Here is a 23,429-nt window from a genome sequence, read left to right as displayed (position 1 = left end):
AGCCTGTTGAAATGACCTCTGTCTGTCATTATCCACATCTATGTTCATGTTTAACATTATATTCACGATTGTTAGTACTTCTGCTAGCACTAGAACCGCAGTAAAACAGTTTTTGTGGAATAACGACTGTATTTATTGCAGTTTGACTGCGTTCCCTTTATCCGTCGTGGTTGTCTTGAACGCGCACTGGTAGAAGGCGTGGTCAGGAAGTGACATGTCCGCGTCCTTATACGGAGGACCCTCGCCTTTCTCCGGTGACTTGTAGGTTAAATTAGTTTATCTTTTTCGTCTCAAAGTTTCGTCAGTTTTTGCTGGGACAGCGTCCTGCGGAGCTCAGCATGGGTACCGTCCATGCCAGGGTAAGCAAAACTCCGCTAAACGTGCGAGCTGGGACTTTGACCTCCGTGTCTGTGTTTAAGTGAGTTATCTGACAGAGCTGCTGCTGGAGTGAGAGGCCCTCTGCACTGTAATTCAACAAGATACAAACAAGGCTCAGGCATTCAGCTCACTGTACAGAGACTGGATTCATTCAGGCCACAAGTTGTAGTTTTTTATTAACCACGGTAAAATGCTAAGAAGCTATTCCAACTGTGTGTTTTAGACTCATAGCATGCTAGTGGTGTCTTTCCTTTTGCTGCAGTTTGAAAGGCTTTGGTGTGCTTAATGAACTTAAGTGAGGGTTGTTTTTTCCCCCCCACTGCTGTACTTATTATGTTTATGTATTTATCTAGTACAGGGCTGCGGGTATGGGTTTATTAATAAATGGGTCATATGTGAATAGGATAACGAGTGTCTCACATGTTTTATCGATGATACCATATCTTTAAAACTGAGCCAGATAGATGCAGTTTACTGACTTGCTTTAATAAGTAATAACAACAACAAAACTGTAAAAAAATTTTTTACAGTTTTGGTTGTAAGTAGTTTAAATATTTGTTTTGATTTTTTTCATCTGAATTTTGGAAATGATGGAGAACTTTTTTTTAATTTAAAAATTAAAAAAAAGAAAGAAAAGTAAATTATTGTAATTCCCGTTATGAAACCTTAACCTTTTAGAAGTATTTCCACAGACCTGACCTCAATGTCCCCAACAGTATATAGAGCCCCAAGCCTGAATCACCCTGTAAAAATAAAATAGATTCTATGCACATATTCACATATATGCACAATTAATTTCACAGTCATTTTTGTTTGTTCAGTAAAACACTCTGTGAAGTAATTATATATCCAATTATCCAATATATCCATTTTACTATGTCCTGCAGAGCCTAGACCCTCTGCCCATGCATGGGCCAGAGTTAGGAGTTCAAGCTGACGACATTGATGCTCCGGAGATGGACCAAGAGCCGAAACAAGAAGTTCTTGAAAATAAAGATGTAAGGTTTATTCTGTGCCAGATTGTAAATGGGACGTACTCTGATTACCACTGTCACATTGCAATACCCATCTTTACACTATAATTACACTCTGCTTGATAACTCTTAAAAAAGGTGTTTTCTTGACAATATCATTGTTTTAATATTATTTAGTATTATTTATATATATATTACAATTAGCCAATTTATCTAAATAATAACATTTATGTAAATACAAATATATAAATAAATGTATATTTTTTTCTCTTTGGGATCTTTACCATTTTTTTGTGCGTCTGTCTTCTCTGTTTTTCAGGTTGTGGTTCAACAAGTGCATATAGACGGGCTTGGAAGAACCAAAGAGGACCTGCTGACTTATGAAATCTCAGATGTTTTCCAGGCAAAGAACTTGATTGATGTAGGTACATATTAATATGTGTGAAATGATTGTTTCCTGTTCAGCTTATGGTTGTGAGTAGTTGTAACACATGGTTCAAACTGTTGTGCAGGTTATGCGAAAGTCCCATGAAGCGCGACAGAAGCTTCTGCGTCTCGGGATCTTCAGAAAAGTTGAAGTTGTTATCGACACCTCACGAGGTACTGGCAGTCACTGTGTGGTCTTCAAAAATGACTTTGTTATGATTACATATCAGACATATTACAATGAAGTCTTTATCTCAAACGTATAAGAAGAAATGGAAGAAAGCCAACCTATTCTCGTGATGAAAAATGTTGACCATGTCCTGCTCAAAAAGACATAGGAGGAAGCAAATGCTTGTTCATTCATATCTCTATTTAACTCATCATATTTCTTTTTGTTATAGAGTGTAATATATACATGCACACAAGCTTTAAATGTTAATAGTTATGACACTAAACTTTGACCATTGCAATCAAAATTTAGAGTTTAAGTATTTAACACCCTGTCTCATCTAAATACTTCTTTGTAAGTGTTTTTAATATATTCTTTTAACTGATTAACACACAGATTTTGTGCATCTGTTCAAATTCTTCTCCATACTATTCCAGATTTACTCCATAGACAGCTATTCACATGCTCTTCCTTGTTGTCCACACATAAATCTAAAAGTTATGACTGTCCAATTGCAGGCTTATTCATGTGAGATATAGTGGCAAGAAAAAGTAACTGAACCTTTTTGAAATGTTGTATTTATGAATACAGTTGTCTTAAAATATGGCCAGCCAATTTTCTGGGTCACAGTAATGTATAAACACAAGTTAGTTTTGACTAATAGCAGACAATTGATCTTATTGTTCATGCTGAATACATTATTCAAACTCACTTTTAGGTCATGGGCCATATACATGCCAATTTGCTCTCAAGTGGGCTGGAGAAATAAAACCAATGCATAATAACTACATAATTACAATGTTTTTCCTTCAGTTTTCACCTTTCTGTAAATGCAAAACAAGTTTATTCTTAGGACAGATAATCTCATCATATTTAAAGCAAAGTTAAAGACAGCTTAGTCCCCAAAATCTGTGCAATAGAGCTCTGTTTTTGTATGTTCATTTTCTGCTGTTACTAGATATACACATAAATTTACAGATCATATTGGAAAAGGCACAACTAACTTGTATAGAACTAGAAATACTTTTAATTCTACATACATTTTCATGCTTGTGTAGTAACAAACATGAAAACAGTGTTTTACCACCCTGCAACTTTCACAGTTTACATCCAGTGGCCCAAAGTTGACCTTGTCACTTGTCTGGATTCAGAATATGAATACCAAGACTACTGACATTTAAAGTGGAAACTAGAGTTGGCAAACCTTTAGTCCATGAAGTGAAACAACATTGATCTCAGGTTCAGGTCTCTAGATTCAGCTTAAGGTTTAAATGAGTTATAGGAGCTGGTTAATGTGCCAATACATGTCTCTACAATATGCAGGTTACCATGTTGACACACAACAGAAAAAGCTGTTTAAAAAAATTGTTGCACTTCTGCAGTTTGCTCACACACACTCCACATCAGTTTATACAAGTTTATAAACAAACCCGGGTAACTGGAAAGAACTCTACTACTTCCTTACTGGTACTGCATTGATGTAATTGCTTCTGAGTAAATGTATAGCAGTTAGATATTTTGATTTGTTTTCTCTTCAGGGGAGGATGCTCTTCCTAATGGCCTTGATGTGACCTTTGAGGTCACAGAGCTGAGACGTATGACAGGCAGCTACAACACAATGGTTGGAAACAATGAAGGCAGTATGGTTAGTGCCAAAAAGAGCTTATGTCATCTTCCACTCTCTGAAAGTAATGCAGTGTTGTATATTTTTCTCTGTGTGTGTTAATGCAGCTGTTTAGTTCAGTGTATTTTGAATATTATAAATATTAGGAAAATGCTGATCAGTTTGTTGATTCTCCTTCATTTCAGGTACTAGGCCTAAAATTACCCAATGTATTGGGTCGGGCAGAAAAACTGACATTCCAGTTCTCCTATGGTACCAAAGAGACATCATACGGTCTGTCTTTCTTCAAACCCCAACCAGGAAACTTTGAACGCAAGTAAGACATGAAAATGATGTGCACATAGGCATTACCTGTATTGAGTCACCCAATATCAATGTAGAAACAAGTTAAACAGTAGAATTTACATTTTTTTCAGTCTAGAAAATTAAATATTTTAAAATGTATTAAATCATAATGTTATACGTGTTTCTCTACTTGCTGTAAGTACCCTAACTATGCTGTTGTTGACATTGTGGATTAAGTAGGTAAATGTTTGAGCACTCTTTGCCGTAACTTTCAGTGGGTGTATTTTGTAATTGCAAAGCATTATTGTACTGATGTTTTCCACTTTTCATATCATTTTCAGTATCACTTTGAATGTCTACAAAGTCACAGGTCAGTTTCCATGGAGTTCACTGCGGGAGACGGATCGAGGCATATCTGCAGAACTGAGCGTAAATACCTGCCTATTTCTGTTTTGTACAACTAAACCTATTTAAACTGGAACATTCTTGAACATGGTTTTGATGAATTAACACATTTGAGTAATATTTCAAATTAGATGAGTTTAAGAAAAACTACCAGAAAGTATAAGAATGTTTTAAGAGCCATAAAGTTCATTTCTGAGTTGCAGTATTGCTCCAAAGACATAGTTTGGACTTTTCTTGCATAATCTAAAATAAATATATTTTGGATAATATGTTGTCTCTAGCATTTCATAGGCCTTTATTTAATCATTATTCTTTTTTACTTGTAAGGAAACTGCTATATTATAAATATAGACATATATAAAAACTGGTGCTGTCAAAATTAACGCGTTAACGTAGATTAAGCCGCCATCACGATTAACACGATAAACATTTTTTAATGCTATTAACGCATCTGGAGTATGGAGGGCAGAATGACTCAAAATTCCTGAAATGTTTCTGTCCACACATTTCTAGCAGTTTGTCCAAGTAGTTACATTCGCACACGCGCAAATGGGCAGTAAATCTGGTAGTGACGGGCAGCTGAACCAATCACATTGTGCAAGAAGGAATTTTCTTTTTACTGAAGCACTTGCAGCTTAAAATATCACATTGACGCGAAGCATACTCTAGTCAGGGATGCTGCTAGGACTTTGGCTAACACGTCATCCAGCTTGCGACAAACCACTCACGGAGCATCGGGGGCTCAGAAAGTCTACCTCGGACATATTGACTAAAACAATTGCCAAGTGAATTACAACAAACTGCAGACCTTTTAATGTCGTTGAGAACACGCGCTTTGGTTCCTCATTTCAAGGACTTGAAGTGCCTCCTCAAGCGTTACACAGAGAGAGAGTGGATAAATGTTTTTTTTAACATGAATGTTCAAGATGTTCAGTAAACATGTTAAGTGCATATATTTTACCTTTTTTTCCGAGTCTGTTTGCTCATGCAAAATGAATTGCAATTAATATAGATTAGAAATGAATGATATATATATTAAATACAGGGAGTGCAGAATTATTAGGCAAATGAGTATTTTGTCCACATCATCCTCTTCATGCATGTTGTCTTACTCCAAGCTGTATAGGCTCGAAAGCCTACTACCAATTAAGCATATTAGATGATGTGCATCTCTGTAATGAGAAGGGGTGTGGTCTAATGACATCAACACCCTATATCAGGTGTGCATAATTATTAGGCAACGTCCTTTCCTTTGGCAAAATGGGTCAAAAGAAGGACTTGACAGGCTCAGAAAAGTCAAAAATAGTGAGATATCTTGCAGAGGGATGCAGCAGTCTCAAAATTGCAAAGCTTCTGAAGCGTGATCATCGAACAATCAAGCGTTTCATTCAAAATAGTCAACAGGGTCGCAAGAAGCGTGTGGAAAAACCAAGGCGCAAAATAACTGCCCATGAACTGAGAAAAGTCAAGCGTGCAGCTGCCAAGATGCCACTTGCCACCAGTTTGGACATATTTCAGAGCTGCAACATCACTGGAGTGCCCAAAAGCACAAGGTGTGCAATACTCAGAGACATGGCCAAGGTAAGAAAGGCTGAAAGACGACCACCACTGAACAAGACACACAAGCTGAAACGTCAAGACTGGGCCAAGAAATATCTCAAGACTGGTTTTTCTAAGGTTTTATGGACTGATGAAATGAGAGTGAGTCTTGATGGGCCAGATGGATGGGCCCGTGGCTGGATTGGTAAAGGGCAGAGAGCTCCAGTCCGACTCAGACGCCAGCAAGGTGGAGGTGGAGTACTGGTTTGGGCTGGTATCATCAAAGATGAGCTTGTGGGGCCTTTTCGGGTTGAGGATGGAGTCAAGCTCAACTCCCAGTCCTACTGCCAGTTTCTGGAAGACACCTTCTTCAAGCAGTGGTACAGGAAGAAGTCTGCATCCTTCAAGAAAAACATGATTTTCATGCAGGACAATGCTCCATCACACGCGTCCAAGTACTCCACAGCGTGGCTGGCAAGAAAGGGTATAAAAGAAGAAAAACTAATGACATGGCCACCTTGTTCACCTGGGCCCTATTTCAGGAAGCCGGTTTAGAAAACTCAGAGTGAAAAACGATACTCAGGGTTGAGTAACCCCGAACTGTCCAACTCGGAATATTCGGTTTCAGAAAGGCTGATAACAATTAGTTCAATCAACGCGGAGTTGCTTTAACCCCAAATTAAGCGCGCGCACGAGGATACATAAAGCCCTGATTAGTGGAGCACAGATTAAGCGAGTCACCATGGAGACGGAGGGAAAGAAGGCGCGGTCAATGTATTTTACAGCGCTTGAGGCCGAAATTCTGATGGCAGTATATGCCGATAACATGCAAATTTTGCAGAAAAAAAGTAACACAGCCACAGCTGCAAAAGAAAGGGAGCATGCATGGCAAAACATAGCCGACAGAGTCAATGCGTGAGTGTTAATTTAAACATTGATCTAGGGATTTCCACCCATTTAACACGTTATTTTATTATTTTTTATTTCATACATTTTATTTTGTGACGTGATGTGAGCGCAGGTGCAACCCAACAGGCCCCAAACGTTCCTGGCAGCAAGTAAATATAAAAATATAGTCCAAACAGGTAAGGTGTAATTGTATTATGAGCCATAGTGCTTGGTCTGTTTGTCCGATGTAAATCAATTGCAGTTAGAGGCTACATTAATTTCCCCTCTGTAAGCACTTATTGAAATTATCTGAGCATTACAAGTACATATTTGCTTACTCTGTATGCTCAAATGTGACCCGTTATGGCCACTAGAAAAAAAGCGGAGGCCCGAAAAACAGGTGGGGGTCCTCCTCCATCACCACCACTCACAGAGCCTGGCCACTTGGCTTCCACATTTGTGATAATGTTGGCAGCATCACATATGATCTTCACAGTGCAGAGAACACAAATTAGCATCCATTACTAATAATGAAATAATTTGTTAGTTTGAAATGCTACAGGGAACTATGTACCTGTACATTAATGCTGTGGAAAGACTTCCTGTTCACATAGTCTCCTTCATTTACTGAAGGAGCAATGATTGGAATGTGAGTGCCATCTATACAGCCAATCACGCCTGGGAACCGTGAAAATAAATGTAAAATTTAAGTAGTAGTTCAAGTATCACCACATCATGAATTAAGTTTTGTTCATCCTGCTACCTGCAATTTTGTGGAATCCCTCTTTGATAAATCTTGTGGGTCTGTGACCGGGGAACACCACAGACGAGTACAGGAGACGTTTCAGTGCAACTGTAACATTCCTGACTGCCCGACAGACGGTAGCCTTGGAAACGTGCTCAGCGTCACCAATATTATACAGAAAGCTCCCGTTTGCAAAAAACCGAAGTGCGATACAAATAATATGTACAGAACTGAGAGGATGTCCACGATGTGTCACATGAGCAATATTAGGCCTGAGGATGTTATTCAAATAAATTGTAGATTGTGCTGAAAAACGGTAACGTTCACACAGGAAATCATCAGGAAATGATAAAATGTCCAAACGCGCTCTAATCACTCTCTCCCGGCGGAGAGCTCTGCGGAGAATTTGGGCTTCAACATCTACTGGCTCTTCAAGGAAGGAGCACGCCATGTCTGACACTTCCTACAGTCAGGTTTCTGACAAAGAGGCGGAGAACGTCAGGGTTAGTTGAAGTAAACCTGCTAGGGGGCAGGTTAGCTTCACGGAGTGTGTCGTCATAGTAACTCACTCAGAATTAATCTAAACTCGCTTTGTGAAACCGAAAACCCAGAGTTTTCGTTAACTCAGGGTATACTTACTCAGAGTTTGCACTAAACCGGCTTCCTGAAATAGGGCCCTGATCTGAACCCCATTGAGAACCTGTGGTCCATCATCAAATGTGAGATTTACAAGGAGGGAAAACAGTACACCTCTCTGAACAGTGTCTGGGAGGCTGTGGTTGCTGTTGCACGCAATGTTGATGGTGAACAGATCAAAACACTGACAGAATCCATGGATGGCAGGCTTTTGAGTGTCCTTGCAAAGAAAGGTGGCTATATTGGTCGCTGGTTTGTTTTTGTTTTGTTTTTGAATGTCAGAGATGTATATTTGTGAATGTGGAGATGTTATACTGGTGTCACTGGTAAAAATAAATAATTGAAATGGGTATATATTTGTTTTTTGTTAAGTTGCCTAATAATTATGCACAGTAATAGTCACCTGCACACACAGATATCCCCCTAAAATAGCTAAAACTAAAAACAAACTAAAAACTACTTCCAAAAACATTCAGCTTTGATATTAATGAGTTTTTTGGGTTCACTGAGAACATGGTTGTTGTTCAATAATAACATTATTCCTCAAAAATACAACAATAATTCTGCACTCCCTGTGTGTGTGTGTGTGTGTGTGTGTGTGTGTGTGTGTGTGTGTGTGTGTGTGTGTGTGTGTATATACATATATAGTTGTTTTTTTTTTTTAAATTGTATTTCACAGGACTGAACCTGTGCTAAAAGAAAACTATTAAAATTCTCTTTGAGTGTAAGCATACATTCTTTGTGTTTATTCCCCATTGACTTCATTATATTGCATAAATGTCTGTTACAAGCTTAAATATAAAGTTGAAAAAGTGTAATTACAGCTATCAATCAAGTAATTGCGATTAATCACGATTAATTACAGAAAATTGTGAGATTAATTAGTTAATTTTTTTAATCTATTGACAGCACTAATAAAAAAATGAATGTAGCTTCTGGAAACTCTGGAAAGTCAAGCTAAATCTGAAGAGCCATAAACCTGATCACCAGTAGCAGGCGTCTCCTCTGCTTGCCAAAAGAAGTTTGATTAGATTGTGTAGAAGTGGAAAAAGGGCCATTTAGCTCACTCGGTAAACAATTTCCTGATAAATTCAAAGGCTCAGTCACATGTTTGAAGTCTTTATTTTAAACAACAAGACTTTCATTTTGTAAATTACAGCCCCTACTTACTGCTTTAGGGTGTGTCTCAGTCATCGCGTGATTGACAGTCGTTACCGTTTCAGACGTCATTGTTCTTTTGTTTCTCAATCAGATCCACCCATCGTTCATTTCATCCAGTTTCTAAACAATCAGGAATCAACACTAAAAATGCTTTCACAATGGGTTTTCATTAATCAATCGCTGATATCAAATTGTCCATCTTTTATGTATAGACTGTGGTTATACAGAATTGAATTCTATACAAACAACAGTTATTAAATGACATCTGATTATCAATACCCATAGTTTCCTGTGTGGAAGACCAGCCAAACTCTGAAGTGGGAAGGAGTATGGAGAGAGCTTGGCTGTCTGGCCCGCACTGCCTCTTTTCCTATACGGGAGGAGAGCGGCCATTCTCTGAAGTCCTCACTCTCGGTATTTCTCTGTTTGTTTTTTGTTTTTAAATTAAAATTTATTTGTTTTACAGTGAGGTTACAGTGAAGTTAAATGCTTATTTTGAAAAGTGGAAAAAGCCTGAATTTTCTCAAAGGCTCCATGGAAATAAACCTGCAAATATGATGTTTTGAATTGCAGCATGGTATGGTGATTGACACCAGAAACTCCTCCATCCTTCCCAGGAAGGGTGGTCTGTTGAAGATCCATCAGGTTTGTTGTTCACCACTAAATTAGATCTATTTTAAATGCTATGTAGAAAGTTAGTGACTATTATCATACACAAGCTTGACATTTTGTTTGGTGGTTGTGTAGGAACTTGCTGGTTACACTGGGGGAGATGCCAGTTTCTTAAAGGAAGACTTTGAGATCCAGCTCAACAAAACACTCTTCTGGGACTCAGTGAGATTTTTCATTTTACATTTCAGTCAGTTGCCACAAAATCTTCCCTAAAATTAGCCTGTTAAAAAGGCTGTTGTGCTGATTAGATAGCTTTACTAGCCAATTCATTGACTATATATGATTAATGATTATTGATGTCCAATAATAAAGTAATGGAAAAAATGGCCTGTTAACGGCTGGCCTCTTTTTGCTGATTCAGCTTGACTAAACACTGAATTTTTCCCTCAGGTCCTTTCTGCCTCATTGTGGGGTGGTTTGCTTCTACCCATTGGTGATAAGCCGACAAGTATAGCAGACAGGTAAAAACTCACAGCACACTGGCATTACTAACCAGAGGTTTGATGGTCCTAGAGCTTTGTAAATTAGGCTGTTGAAAGTGATGTTGCTGTCCAACATCTATAATGGTTAGCATTTAAATCTTTAAAAGACCACTTTTTATAATGGGAAACTTGGGTGGTGTCTGTAGTTACAAATAGGATCTTTTTCTACTAATTCAAAGCAGATTTATCTGCCTCCCTTAATGACTGTCTGACTCTGGTGTGGCTCAAAAATTTAAACTGTCTAGTCTTATCCCTAAAACCATCCATCAATCGTTTTCTTCCACTTATCCAGTTCAGGGTTGTGGGTGGGCTGGAGTCTGTTCCAATTGCTTTAGCAAAAGACATATAAAGTTCAGTTTAATTTAAATTTGTTGTGTGTTTTGTACTTTGTTGATATTCTAGGTTCTATCTTGGTGGCCCCACCAGTATCAGGGGTTTCAGTATGTACAGTATGGGCCCACAGAGTGAAGGTGAGGCATTATCTCAGATAAGCTGCTTGGTAACCAGAATGAAGTTTGATGATTAATTGAAAGGTTATGTGCTGGCTTTACTGGTATGGCAGGTGACTACCTGGGGGGAGAAGCCTACTGGGCTGGAGGCCTCCACCTCTACACCCCTCTACCCTTCAGACCAGGCATGGGAGGCTTTGGTGACCTCTTCCGAACCCACTTCTTCCTCAATGCCGGGAACCTTTGTAACCTCAACTATGGTGAGCTTTTAAAACAGATGAGCACTATGTGTAATTCTTCTGACAACGTAGTGTTTTATTCTATTGTATATAATATCTTATTCTTATTATCCTATCCTATTCCATTGTTTTTCTTAATTTTTGCTACTGTAACTTTGCACTGTCCACTTTCTGCAACAAATTTCCCACGTGTGGGACTAATAAAGGTTTATCTTATCTTATCTCTCTCTTATGCTTATTTTTTACCAAGACCGGATTAGGATTTTATGTTGTTAGGACAAGTATTGCTCAGATTATGAATACATGCATTTGCCTATATGGTTGGGTTCATATGTACATTTTTGTTCAGGTGAGGGGCCACAAGCGCATTTGAAGAAACTGGCTGAATGTATACGTTGGTCATATGGACTGGGCATTGTGCTGCGCTTGGGGAACATTGCCAGGCTTGAGCTGAATTACTGCATTCCCATGGGAGTCCAAAGTGGAGACAGGTAATGCTAATTTTATCAGCTAGTCTAAGCTAAACTGATTGGGACTTATTTACGGTTTCTTTAAAGAAATATTAGGCCAATAGAATCACTGTAAATAGATGATGAATGATGAATTTTAGTCTGAAAAGAACAACACATTCTAACTGACCGCAATCAAATTAAGTATAGTGGTGGTTTCTTTAACGTCACTAATTAATTTACTGTACATTACAGATCTGTTTAAATGTGACACTAAAGAACTTATTACTCTAAGTTTGACAAGTGTGAAACTGTGTCTGAACATTGCTATGGGAAAATTAAGAAATGGATTACTTAAAAAAAATCTGTATTACATTGCAGTTGTAATGATGTGCAACAGAAATAAGCTAATAATTGTCTTTCAATTACATTTCAATGATTCTTTATTGTCTTTGCAGGATATGTGACGGGGTCCAGTTTGGAGCGGGAATCAGATTCTTATAAAACTGCATTTCTTTCCTGCCAGATAATTGCTTGTACATAATTGTTGCAACCAGTTTAGTTCAATAAAACTATTTGCACTGACTTTCTGTTGTGATCTGTGTTTTCTTATCATTACATTAGTGAGAAATGAAACAACTGGTCAACAGACCTGACCTTGAGTATGCCACAAAACTAGCTACGGATGGACAAAGAAAGCTCTATGAATCTAGGTCTTTATTTCCAAAGACTAAATTAAGACCTGTAACTTTGCCTTGTGGGCATATACAAATACATGCTACAAACCGATGGGCATTCAGCCTTAAACCACTGCCTCCTTCCTTTTGTGCAACTAGAATTTTTGTGTGGCTGATTAGAAATATATTTTTTTAAAAGAAACATAAACGTGTTTACACTGCCTATACAAGCAGTGTAAAACAAAAAAAAATATGTATATATAAGGGGCATTATACCAATAAAAATAGTATTACTTTACCCGTACTTATTAGTTAATGTATTATCTGTTTACGCTTAGTTTAGGGCCACAGACCACACAACTTCTTGACATGAGTAGTTTAACTGCGCATCGATTTGGCGCACACTCGTGTCACGTGCCTGCTGACGCTATGCGATTGGCCAAACCCGCGCATGCGCTGCACTCGGTATTCCGTAGCTTTTTTTTAGCCAGCACGCCAGAGAGTAGCGCGAAGAAGACAGGCAGTAGGGGTATTCATTCAGGGGCTTCTTGAAATTTCATCTTTCCGTCCCGTTTCCTGACAAGGTAGCTCTCCACATTACGGCGTTGTTTGTTTCGCAGTTGTCCGGCGCGGAGCAAAAGCAACCTGCGACGGGTTTTACTTTGTGGATTTTTCAGAGGTCTTATCTGTGAGTAGCAGTCGCTTGAAATCACGCTGATGGCGGTCACAATTGAGGATCTCTATCGTAGCTACGGGATCCTTGCTGATGCCAAGGACAACCTCAGTCAGGTAAATAAACATCACCTTGTACGTTTTAAACTGAACATTTTCATGTTGCCTTGCAGCAGTGTATTCTTTTACTTTCAACGTTGATAACTTTTCTGGTTTACATAACATTTGTTTGTGTGTGCTAAGCTAACTGTAGCTAGTTATAGTAATGACCGGGCTAATGTTAATAGCTTCGCCGTGGCGATCCATAAGCCAAACCAAGTTTACTACTACATTCATTATTTTCAAGATGAAGTTTTAAACTTGTCCACTCGCAAAACACTTTTTCACTTAGGCCACAAATAGGAAGCGGCGATAGTTTTATTCAAATTTCACCGCGATCTATCTCATTTAGGATGTTATCCTATACGTGGACATTTTGGTCATATACAGAAACCATGATAAAGCTCAGGTTTTAGAAATTAAAAAGCTAAATGAAAGCGTTATTAAACATTTTGACATCTTAAAAAATATGTTGGATATATCTGGGGTGCATATGTTTATTGTGACTGAGCTAGATTTTTTTTACAAAGTGATTTCATTTTAATAACTATTCATATAATAAGCTGAAAAGATTAAGTGAGGTAAACTTAAAAAAATAAGCAAACCCATTTTGCAAATAAACTGAAAACTACAGAACTGTAATCACTTTTTGTGATTTTTTTTTTTTCCCAGACCCATCATTAGATTGACTTTTGAAAATCAGTTAACCGATTTTTGTTGGTAGAACAACAAAGAAAGTGACTAGTATGCTGTGCTCCTTCAACATGTATGCCATTTTTATTTCTTTATTTCTTACCTTTTAGTTTTTCTCGAATCCCCATGTCCCCAGAGTTTAACTCGATCTATACTTAACCTTGGGGTATATTTATTGTCCCAAGTAACGACTGCCATGTCCCATCATTCTGCAGCACAAAGATGCCTACCAGGTAATAGTGGATGGTGTGAAGGGTGGCCCCAAGGAGAAGCGTCTGGCAGCACAGTTTATTCCCAAGTTCTTCAGCAGCTTTCCTGAACTTGCAGATGCAGCTATTAATGCCCAACTAGATCTCTGTGAAGATGAGGATGTTTCGGTGAGTATTAACTAACATATGTAGCCATGAATCTAAATACCTCCAACAGTAGCTACAAATTTTGATTTGCCTGTTTCCAGATTGATATTGGGGATCTTTCAGGGACTGAATGTGTTCCCGATATTCATTTTTATTTTATTTATTTATTTTTCTGTGTACTTTTCATTGACCAGATCCGACGTCAGGCCATCAAAGAGCTCCCGCGCTTTGCAACTGGTGACAACATCCCCAGAGTTGCAGATATTCTCACTCAGCTTCTTCAGACAGGTAACAATTTTTCAGATTTCACAAAGCTACTCAGACCCCACCAGTATTGTTTATCTCTGCTAATGTTTATTGACGTTTTTGTGCTTTCAGATGATACGGCTGAGTTTAACCAAGTGAATGCAGCACTTATTTCTATCTTCAAAATGGATGCCAGGGGTGAGTTTCTCTTTCCCCTGGGGGAAAACTGAAATGCAGCTAGGCCTGTTTTAATTATTAAAATGGACGTTGTTCACCTTGCCAGCTTTTTTTCTGCTTATAACCCTGGGATATTGGAGTGCAAACATTTACCTGAGAATATATTTACTTATTTACTTGTGCGTAATATCATGCTGTAACACATGTATTAAATGTTTATTCAGAAAGGACACTCCATATATATCACAACATTTTTTTTTTTTTTTTTTTTTTTTTGTCATTCAGGAACCCTTGGGGGACTCTTCTCTCAGATCCTGCAGGGAGAGGATATAGTGCGAGAAAGGGCCATCAAGTTTCTGTCAACTAAACTGAAGACCCTGCCAGAGGATGTCATGACAAAGGAGGTGGAGGAGTACGTCTTTGCAGAAACAAAGAAGGTTTGTAGATAGTGTAGAACTGATTAACGAGTGATCGTTGCTCTGTGTCTGAATGTAACAAGGGTAATTTACATGAGAAGACACGTGGCTGTCTAGACTAGGGGTGTGTATAGAGTGCTGATTGTTTTGGGTGTGCCTGATGATCTTGTCTTTGTTTTGTTAATTACTGACATCGACTAACCTGTGACGATGTGAATCCCTCAACCCTTGCTTAATCCATTTAAGTGCAGTTGTTTTGGGTATGACCTTAAAAAGCAGAGGTGAGTTTCTCTCACTTGCCTATTGGCTACTTTCATCGAAACTGAGCTACCCTTAGTGGTCCTTCGTAGAGAAGGGCGAGTAAACACGTAAACAAGCAGCTGTGTTTTTTTTTTTTTGTTTTTTTTTTTTTTTAAATGTAAATCAAAGGACCAATTTTGAGTGTGCCGTATCTTCCAAAAAACACTTTAATAACGACGGCCCGCTAACATGCTCTACCAAAAATAGTGCTTTGTCGTGTATCTGATGGACGAAAGCTAAACCAGTTCCACACCACTGAAGTTGCAGCATTTTTACAAACCAATTCTGGTTCATCCGTTTCATTCAACAATCCGCTTTCGCCCTTCTCATTCTCCATCGCCGCCATGTGCGTATGAAAACAAAGGCACTGCGCATGCGCGTTTTACCCATATTCTATCGCAATATTTAATTTTCTTATCGTTGCCCAACATTATACCGGTATTAACGTGAACGGTATGATATGGCCCAGTCCTTCATTGGCATGTATAGCTGTCCAGTAGGTATTGGACCATGCATTTAGCATTGCAAAAAAATCTTTGTTGACCAAATTTAGGTTGGCTGTAGGAAAAAAAAAAAATTGACAAGTTGCAACAAGTCACAAATGAACATTTTTGCATAACAAGACAAGAACACATTCTGAGCAGTTGTTTCTCTTCTCTGCAGGTGATGGAGGATGTGACAGGAGAGGAGTTTGTGCTGTTGATGCGTGTAGTGTCGGGTCTACGGGTACTGCAGACTGTAAATGGGAGGCAGCAGCTGGTGGAGCTGGTGGTGGAGCAAGCTTTCCTGGAGCAGGCCCTCAACCCAGCTGACCCTGACACTGTGGACCGCCTGCTGCAGTGCACACGCCAGGCCCTACCACTGTTCTCTGTAAGTACAACTTATGCACTTTAAAGCAGAGGTGTTAAAATCAATGGTCTATTCAGTTAAAATGTACTTTTACTTTGAGTTATGTTACTTTATATAATTAGTCATGTTTTTTTTGGGGTTTTTTTTGTCTTTTGTAGAAAAATGTCCATTCCACACGTTTTGTAACCTACTTCTGTGAACACGTCCTGCCAAACCTCAGCGCCCTGACAAGTCCTGTGGCTGAGTTGGACATTCAGTTGGAAGTGAGTACCTTTAACTGTAAATGAGTGATCCTGAAGTGAGTTTAAAATGTAATACTGGTTAGTGTATCACGCTCACTCTTATGTAGTTGTATGTGGATGTTGTGAAATTAGTTTAATATTAATACAGTTGTGTATTATCAGTATTTATATCTTGTAAGAGGAAATCAACCTGCTGGGTGTCCCTCTCTCAGTGATCTCTAAAGATGACAGAGCACCTATCAAGCGCAAATTGATATCACTATGTTGAGTACAACAAACTTCCTCAACCACATTCAGATCACACCCTCTCAGACTTTTCTGGTGGAAAACCTGTAATTCTACCCCCAAATTTCTGCTGGTCAGTAGCGGTGCACACAAAGTATAGTTTTCTAGGTTGTATTTATTCAGCTCAGCCCAGCAATGACTGGCATGACAAATATGGTGACTGGTGTGAGGTCAAGATTCATAACTTTTGACATTTGGTGAGTAGTTGTAGTAGTAAACAAAGGCAGCATGACAGCCACCTGTTAGGGGTGTTAGCCAAATGCATGTTGCTAATGGGTCATTAGTCTGCACCATGTAACAATGCTTCTCATTAGCGATGCATATTACACTGAGATCTGCTAAGCTCTCTCTATCTCTGTCTCTGTGTAGGTGCTAAAGCTGTTGGCTGAGATGAGTCCGTTCTGTGGAGATATGGAAAAGCTGGAGGCCAACCTCAACATGCTGTTTACCAAGCTGCTGGTAAGAAAGACTTGTCCTGTTTTACTTGGACTGAATAAGGAATACATGGAAATGCATCAGAATCATCCAAGTCCACCAGTAGTTTCTCTCAGATTCTGAAACGTTCTTATTTTTTTTTTAATTTTTGTTTTATGTTAACATTTATGCAGGCTGGTCAGTCAGTTTTTGCTCTTTCCTTTTCCATGATTACATTGTTCCATATCCTCCTGATAATCAGCCTATTCAGTTATGTCCTCTGGACATTTGCTTTTGGTCTGTATCTTTTGACTCATTTGAGCTACCCTGCTTAGTCCTGATGTACTAAATAGAGGACATCTTGGGCTTTCCATTGATATCGCATGTGTTTGGGTGGCCTCTTTAAGCTCCAAAGAGGAAGGAAATCACCAAAAAGTGGGAAAATTCTTTTCTTTTTTTCTTTTTTTCCCCCTTGGTTCTCAGAAGGATATGGTCTGTTTTAGTGACAATACGATCCCCAAAATGTAGTCGTCAGTACCAATATAAATAGAATTAAACCATTCTCAATACCTAGTTTAATATAAAAAAAAAAGGAATGCTCTTCCCATGTACTTAAATAACAATAAAATAAACTCCTTTTATTAAAAAGTTGTCTGAAAACACTGACATGCTGGCACATCATTTGTTTGAAATGTTGTTTTAACAGATGTTTCCAGTGTCTGAATGGGGAACAGTCTAATATTGTATTCATTTATTTCAAATCACCATGAAAGTTTGAGCTTCCTCAGACAAATGCTGCGTTAATCCAAATAATATTTTCATTATTTTTCATACTTTTTTTTTTTTTGGTTTATTTAGGAGTTTATGCCGCTGCCTCCAGAAGAAGTGGAGAATGGTGAGAATTCGGCAAGCGAGGAACCCAAACTACAGTTCAGCTATGTAGAGTGTCTCCTGTACAGCTTCCACCAGCTGGGCAAGAAGCTGCCAGACTTCCTTCTTGACAAAGTGGACGCTGAGCGCCTTAAAGACTTCAAGATCAGGTGAGGAATCAACTCAGTTTGTTGATAAAATCAAATGGTTTACACGAAGTGTGAATTTTAGCAAGTCTGTTGTGTTTGACGTAGATCATCAGCACACTTTTGACTAAATTAATAGAGTCACTATAAATTTAAATGTACTTTCTGTTTTACAGGTTACAGTATTTTGCCAGAGGCCTGCAAGTTTACATCAGACAGCTGCGAGTAGCACTGCAAGGAAAGACGGGAGATGCTCTAAAGACTGAAGAGGTAACATCTGTCAGCTGACATGTAATTGTTTAATATACTAGGAACTAGTTAACTAAGCAATCAATGACAGATCAGAAAAGGGTAATTTTGTTCTTTCAACAGCCCTGCTGTAAAGTATCATTGACTAAGTTGTGTTTATGTAATCAGAACAAGATCAAAGTGGTGGCCCTCAAGATCACAAACAACATCAACGTCCTCATCAAGGTAAGGCGTGAGCCTGTCTAATTTAATAAACCACACTAGGTTGCTTATATTTTGTGGTCAGTTAATAAACCAGATGAATAAAATGTAATTTGCTGATTGCTGTGTTCTGTCTTCTAATTGGTTGGGTTTGTTTTCTTTCTTCTTTTTTTTTCGTTTCTCCATTGCAGGATCTCTTCCACAACCCTCCATCATACAAGAGCACAGTCACTCTGTCCTGGAAACCTGTACAGAAGGCAGAGGCTGTAGCGTAAGTCAGCTCCTCCTTCTTGTTAATGTTACTTCTAGTCAGAGATGTTAGAAATACTTGTAATGTAGCAGTGAGGCTTGATGTGTGGAATCTGAATTGGAGCTTCATATACCTTTCTTCTTGTTTTTAGGCTTAAGCGTCCATCAACTGAGGAGATGGGATCAGGAGGCAGCACAAAAAAACAGATCTCTCCTCAGTCCCGGAGGGACGCACGACAGATCTACAATCCTCCCAGTGGCAAGTACAGCGCCTCCATTGGAAACTTTAACTATGGTGAGTGTTTGGTGGCACTTTGGGGTTTTTACACTGTTGTGTCACATGTTGACATTATTTATTTTATGTCAAGACAGCTATAGTAGAGGAAACAAATAGAATTTCCTTTCTGTATCTGGAATCTGCAGTATAACTTTGGATAACTGCCCAGACTTTGGGTTAATCTTGGAACCCTTAACTTGAGTGGAATTCACATGTGGGTCATTTTGTGGACATCTTTGGCTAGTGAAGAATTACTAGTATGCAACTTACCCAGACACTCCTCCAAAACAAAACTGTGTGTAGCCCCATGATATTGATTGTACACTACCACTTGGAGAAAGTATACAGTTAAAAGATATACTGCATTTGAAGTTCATGTAGCCAAAGACTGCTCAATGACAGTGCTTAGTACTGCTCTGACTACAGTCTAATGTAAGTCAGAACATTTCCACCACCAAATATCCTGCCCTTTGTCTACAAATACCTACACTACTGTACAAATAAGTTCATAGTACATTGACAATAAATATCAGTTTACGTATCAATGTTGGGCAACAGGATCTCATTTAGGTAAAAGGATGGCTTACTGGAGAAAAACTGCACATTTTAAATGTGTTTGTGACACACAACTCCCCATCAGATCATTGCCACACTCATGTTAAGACATTTTTACAACGTGATTGAAGTCCAATATGACACTAACCTGCTTGTTTTTGACATTTTTCACTCTAGAGCAGCGTGGTGGCTTCAGAGGAGGCCGCGGAAGAGGTTTCGGAGGCAGAGGCAACAGGAGCCGAGGCCGGATCTACTGAGGCGGACACACAAACGCAGAGTACATATTGCTCATAGAACTGCATCACATCAGGATTTTTTTCCCACACCACCACGGACTATTTTTCATCTACTTAACTTTTTTTTTTTATTATTTTATTTTTTTAACTTGTACGGAGGATTTTTATTTGCTATGTTTTGGGAGGGGAGGGGAATTCTGCCTTCAGAACATCAGAAAACAGACTTTTCTACTTGCCACTTCAGCATTTACTTCCTGTATTCTTCTCATGTGTGGTCATAAAAAAAATGTAAATGTGTTTTTGCCCCTCGAGTTTTAAACATTATTCTGTGTATTTTTGTGGAACAAAAGACTGCCAAGTTGTAACCGATAAATATTTTTGTCAGATTGTAGTAGAAAAAGATGATGATCCTCTTGTTTTGCAACATGTTAATGAATGCTTTTTGTTTCTGTTTTATTTAATCTTGGTTTTCTTTTTTTTATTTGAGTTTAATTTCAATTGGCTGATTGTGCTACTTTGTATGAATCAATGAAGTAGTTTCATTGGATTTTTATGATAAACTTGTATGGAAGTATGAACTATAAGGTTTTGTTGTATTTGTTGTCAGATTGCAAATTTGGTATCACATCAGGATAACACAAAACACCTCCACCCTAAATCTTCAGATTTTTATCAGAGCACTACTTGAATCAAACTTTGAAACCTTTTCCAAGCTTGTTGAATTCTCCTCCTTCCATTCTTTCTGCCCCACCACCTTTTCACTCACAAACCTGTTCATCTCATTTGGCATTTCTACCCTCCTGCCTTTCCTTTTCCCTTTTTCTGTTTGCTCTCGTAAATCTGTACCAAACCAGAGTGAAGACGGGATAAATTTAGCCCATGATTTCTGGCATCTACAAATAGAATACACATGAGTGCCTTCTCCCCTGTCTATATGACTGCATCAGTCTTCCCCTCCCCAATCGGGTAAGTGTGTGTGTGTGTCTCAGAGCTTTGAAGAAGAAAAGGGTAGAATTTGGCTCTCAGTAATAGAAAGGAATATAAATAGTTGCTGCCTTGTTTAAATACAGACTTTATTTAAACACCCAGGTGGTGGAGGATGTGCTTCTTTTAGGCACATTGAGACATGCATACAGGCATCGTAATAAGAAGGGGCAACTTGTGCATTTTTAGCTTTATATTTTTAGTCTCAGGATCAACTACAAACTTTGGTTTACAGTTCAACATAATAACTTATAAGCCTTTACTGGTGCTTGATATAGCCCCAGTTCATCTGCGTGTTTGTCCTTGAAGCCCAGAGTTGTGATTTGGCTTTTGCCTAAATACTTCACCTTATAATGTGGAACTGTGGTCACCATTGATATGACTGCCTTTCCTGCACAACCCGTGCTTGTGATAAGATTAAGGAATATTATTCCTTGAATATAATTGAAACTGGTGTTTTAGTACATGTTATTTTTTAACACACATTTAACCGTCTCCCTCTAGTCAGTTGTTTGGATTCACAGTTTAGTGACTGAATTTTTGAGGATAAAGGGTTTTGTACGTTGTTTTACTTGTAATTGAAGCAACACACGAGGCAAGCTGTACTGGATTACCTCAGTCCATCTCTAAAGCAAACCTAACTTGGTGCATGGCTGTCGTGATTTCTAATCTTAAATAGATTTTACCATGTATTTATGTGTTTAATCTTGCTTCTTGAAGTTGAATAGTAACTTTAAAGCAAGTCCTAAAATGTGTTCGGGAAAAAAACCGTTCAAAACTTGTTCTAATAAAGATTCAAGACACAAACACATGCACACGGAGTAAGCTCTCAGTGGGCGCTACAGGTCCTCATGTGAAAACACGTGTGCTGTGTGTGTAGGTGGATGTTTTGAAGCAGTGGGGGCGCTCAAACTCTCCATTTTTCTGAATCGTCTGTGGCAGCTTTTTACAGTGAGAAAATCAAATCGTCCGAACGGTTAAAAACAAGAAAATATAAGCCTACAGGTTAAGAGAGGAGCGCAACACAACATTCAGCTTGTCTCACTGCTTGAAATGCGATCCAAGTATAAGGTGGAGGAACATTTAAATTACACTGAAAGAATGATCCGGCATTCAAAAGTGATCATTATATAAATGTGGCATCTTTTAATATGTTCTTTCTGGTTGCTTTACTGCAGCACAGCTGCTGCAGGAACAAATAAGCGTTGTATTTTCTTACTGAGTTGTATATAGCATTTGTATTCTATTGTATATATTATTCTATTTTATTCTATTGTATATAGTATTTTATTTTATTGCATTCCAGTGTTTTCTAATTTCTGCTACATAACTTTGCACATAACTTTGCACTTTTGCTGTAACGAAACAAATTTCCCACCTGTGGGACTAATAAAGGTCATCTTATCTTATTTTAAATACAAACCAGACCTGTCCACAGGTTGTCTCTTGTCTTTGCAGAGTTTCCCCCCTAGAGGGCGACCCAGGCCAGGGTTTTCCTCCCAAACGTTGCCAGATCTATTTTTATTCCACCGAACGAGTCACTTAAACCTTCCACGGTGTCTTTTTTGTCTCTCTTTGTATTGCTGCTCGTGTTCAGGCGCATGGAGGAACACTGAGATCCGGGCAAAGAAAGTAATAATATTCCTAAATCACTCACCACCACCCTGCTACCCCCATAAGCTTCGCCCCCTTTGTCATGACTGAAGGTGAATTATTTACCACCCGGTCTGTTTGTGTCGGTCACTGCTTGCCATGTAGAGTGCTGGTGTACTCTAGAAAACTGCTAATGGTCCACGAATAACCGACATAAATGTCTGTGATATAATGGCTAGCACAATTTCGTGGTAATGTACGTTTTCTCCCTTTCTTTATTTCATTATTTTTCATTTCTTGAAAAAATATATTTACACTAAATATAGTCTGATCGTTTCTGTTTGCTCTTACTGTACCGTTTTTGTCTTTATGTAGCGTTTATGGTCTAAGTTTATGTTTATGGTAAGCCGTTGGGGCAGAGTTTGGTTGGGGACAGTAGGGGGCGCTATGAGACCAAGAAAAACCCTCCCTTCATTGATCGTGACCAGGTATTTCCCAAACCAGCCTGCCAGCCGCCAGCCAGCAAATGCCTGGCACATGCGTTTTGTGTGGCACGCACGCACACACACGCACGCACACAGACACCAATGACGGAGCTGAAAATAATCAAATGGTGGAGGAGGAGTGGGCGGCAGCAGCGGGAGAAGAAGCGAAGACGACCCTCAGAGAGAAAGAGAGGGAAGGAGCGACTGTACGAACCCATGTGAGAGTAGAAGTAAAGGTAAATCAACAGTCTTGAAGCTCTCGGTGGAACTCGATGGGTTTCCTCACTTCATTAACAACCTTTGAGAGGGGGTGTTGTTGGTGGGGTGATCAAGTAAGGCCTTCATACCTCAACGGAGCTGAGACCAAATCTACACCTGTCATAAATGGGTGTGTGTTGGTAAACATACTGCAGTTAAGCTTATTCCGTGTATTTTATTGTTTACTGCTATGAGCATATATGACTTTGTGTATTGTGTACATTTAATTGTTGCAGTTCTGACAAATGTACTAGGTTGTGTCGTGGCACCTTGTATCATGACTTTTAACAAGCTCCTTGTTTGTCCTCCAAGCTCCACTCATGTACACTATACGATGCAGAATTGTGATTGACTGCAGTGGAATTTTGTTTGTGATTAT

The 23,429-nt window shown here is 38.8% G+C and overlaps 2 protein-coding genes across 2 annotated transcripts; both read left to right on the top strand.

The window, feature by feature from the left end:
- The first annotated feature begins 222 nt into the window (after positions 1–222).
- samm50 (SAMM50 sorting and assembly machinery component) lies at positions 223–12,097 on the top strand. Its single transcript, XM_085357702.1, has 15 exons — positions 223–359; positions 1,266–1,376; positions 1,672–1,773; positions 1,865–1,952; positions 3,486–3,592; positions 3,757–3,887; positions 4,198–4,285; positions 9,516–9,644; positions 9,804–9,875; positions 9,978–10,064; positions 10,293–10,363; positions 10,787–10,854; positions 10,947–11,093; positions 11,422–11,563; positions 11,980–12,097. The coding sequence occupies exons 1-15, from the start codon at positions 339–341 to the stop codon at positions 12,023–12,025; spliced, it is 1,410 nt and encodes a 469-aa protein (XP_085213828.1). The 5' UTR covers positions 223–338; the 3' UTR covers positions 12,026–12,097.
- A 602-nt stretch (positions 12,098–12,699) lies between these two features.
- api5 (apoptosis inhibitor 5) lies at positions 12,700–20,094 on the top strand. Its single transcript, XM_085357701.1, has 14 exons — positions 12,700–12,987; positions 13,878–14,039; positions 14,213–14,306; positions 14,397–14,462; positions 14,727–14,878; positions 15,821–16,027; positions 16,165–16,269; positions 16,903–16,992; positions 17,806–17,987; positions 18,140–18,233; positions 18,381–18,437; positions 18,605–18,684; positions 18,815–18,957; positions 19,672–20,094. The coding sequence occupies exons 1-14, from the start codon at positions 12,916–12,918 to the stop codon at positions 19,749–19,751; spliced, it is 1,584 nt and encodes a 527-aa protein (XP_085213827.1). The 5' UTR covers positions 12,700–12,915; the 3' UTR covers positions 19,752–20,094.
- The last annotated feature ends 3,335 nt before the right edge of the window (positions 20,095–23,429 follow it).

This window comes from Diplotaxodon limnothrissa, linkage group LG7 (genome assembly GCF_057381915.1).
Source record: "Diplotaxodon limnothrissa isolate DT_005_m linkage group LG7, D_limnothrissa_male_GT1.1, whole genome shotgun sequence".
Classification (NCBI taxonomy): domain Eukaryota; kingdom Metazoa; phylum Chordata; class Actinopteri; order Cichliformes; family Cichlidae; genus Diplotaxodon; species Diplotaxodon limnothrissa.
Note: the sequence above shows the minus strand (reverse complement) of the source record. Positions and strands in the feature narration are given on the sequence as shown.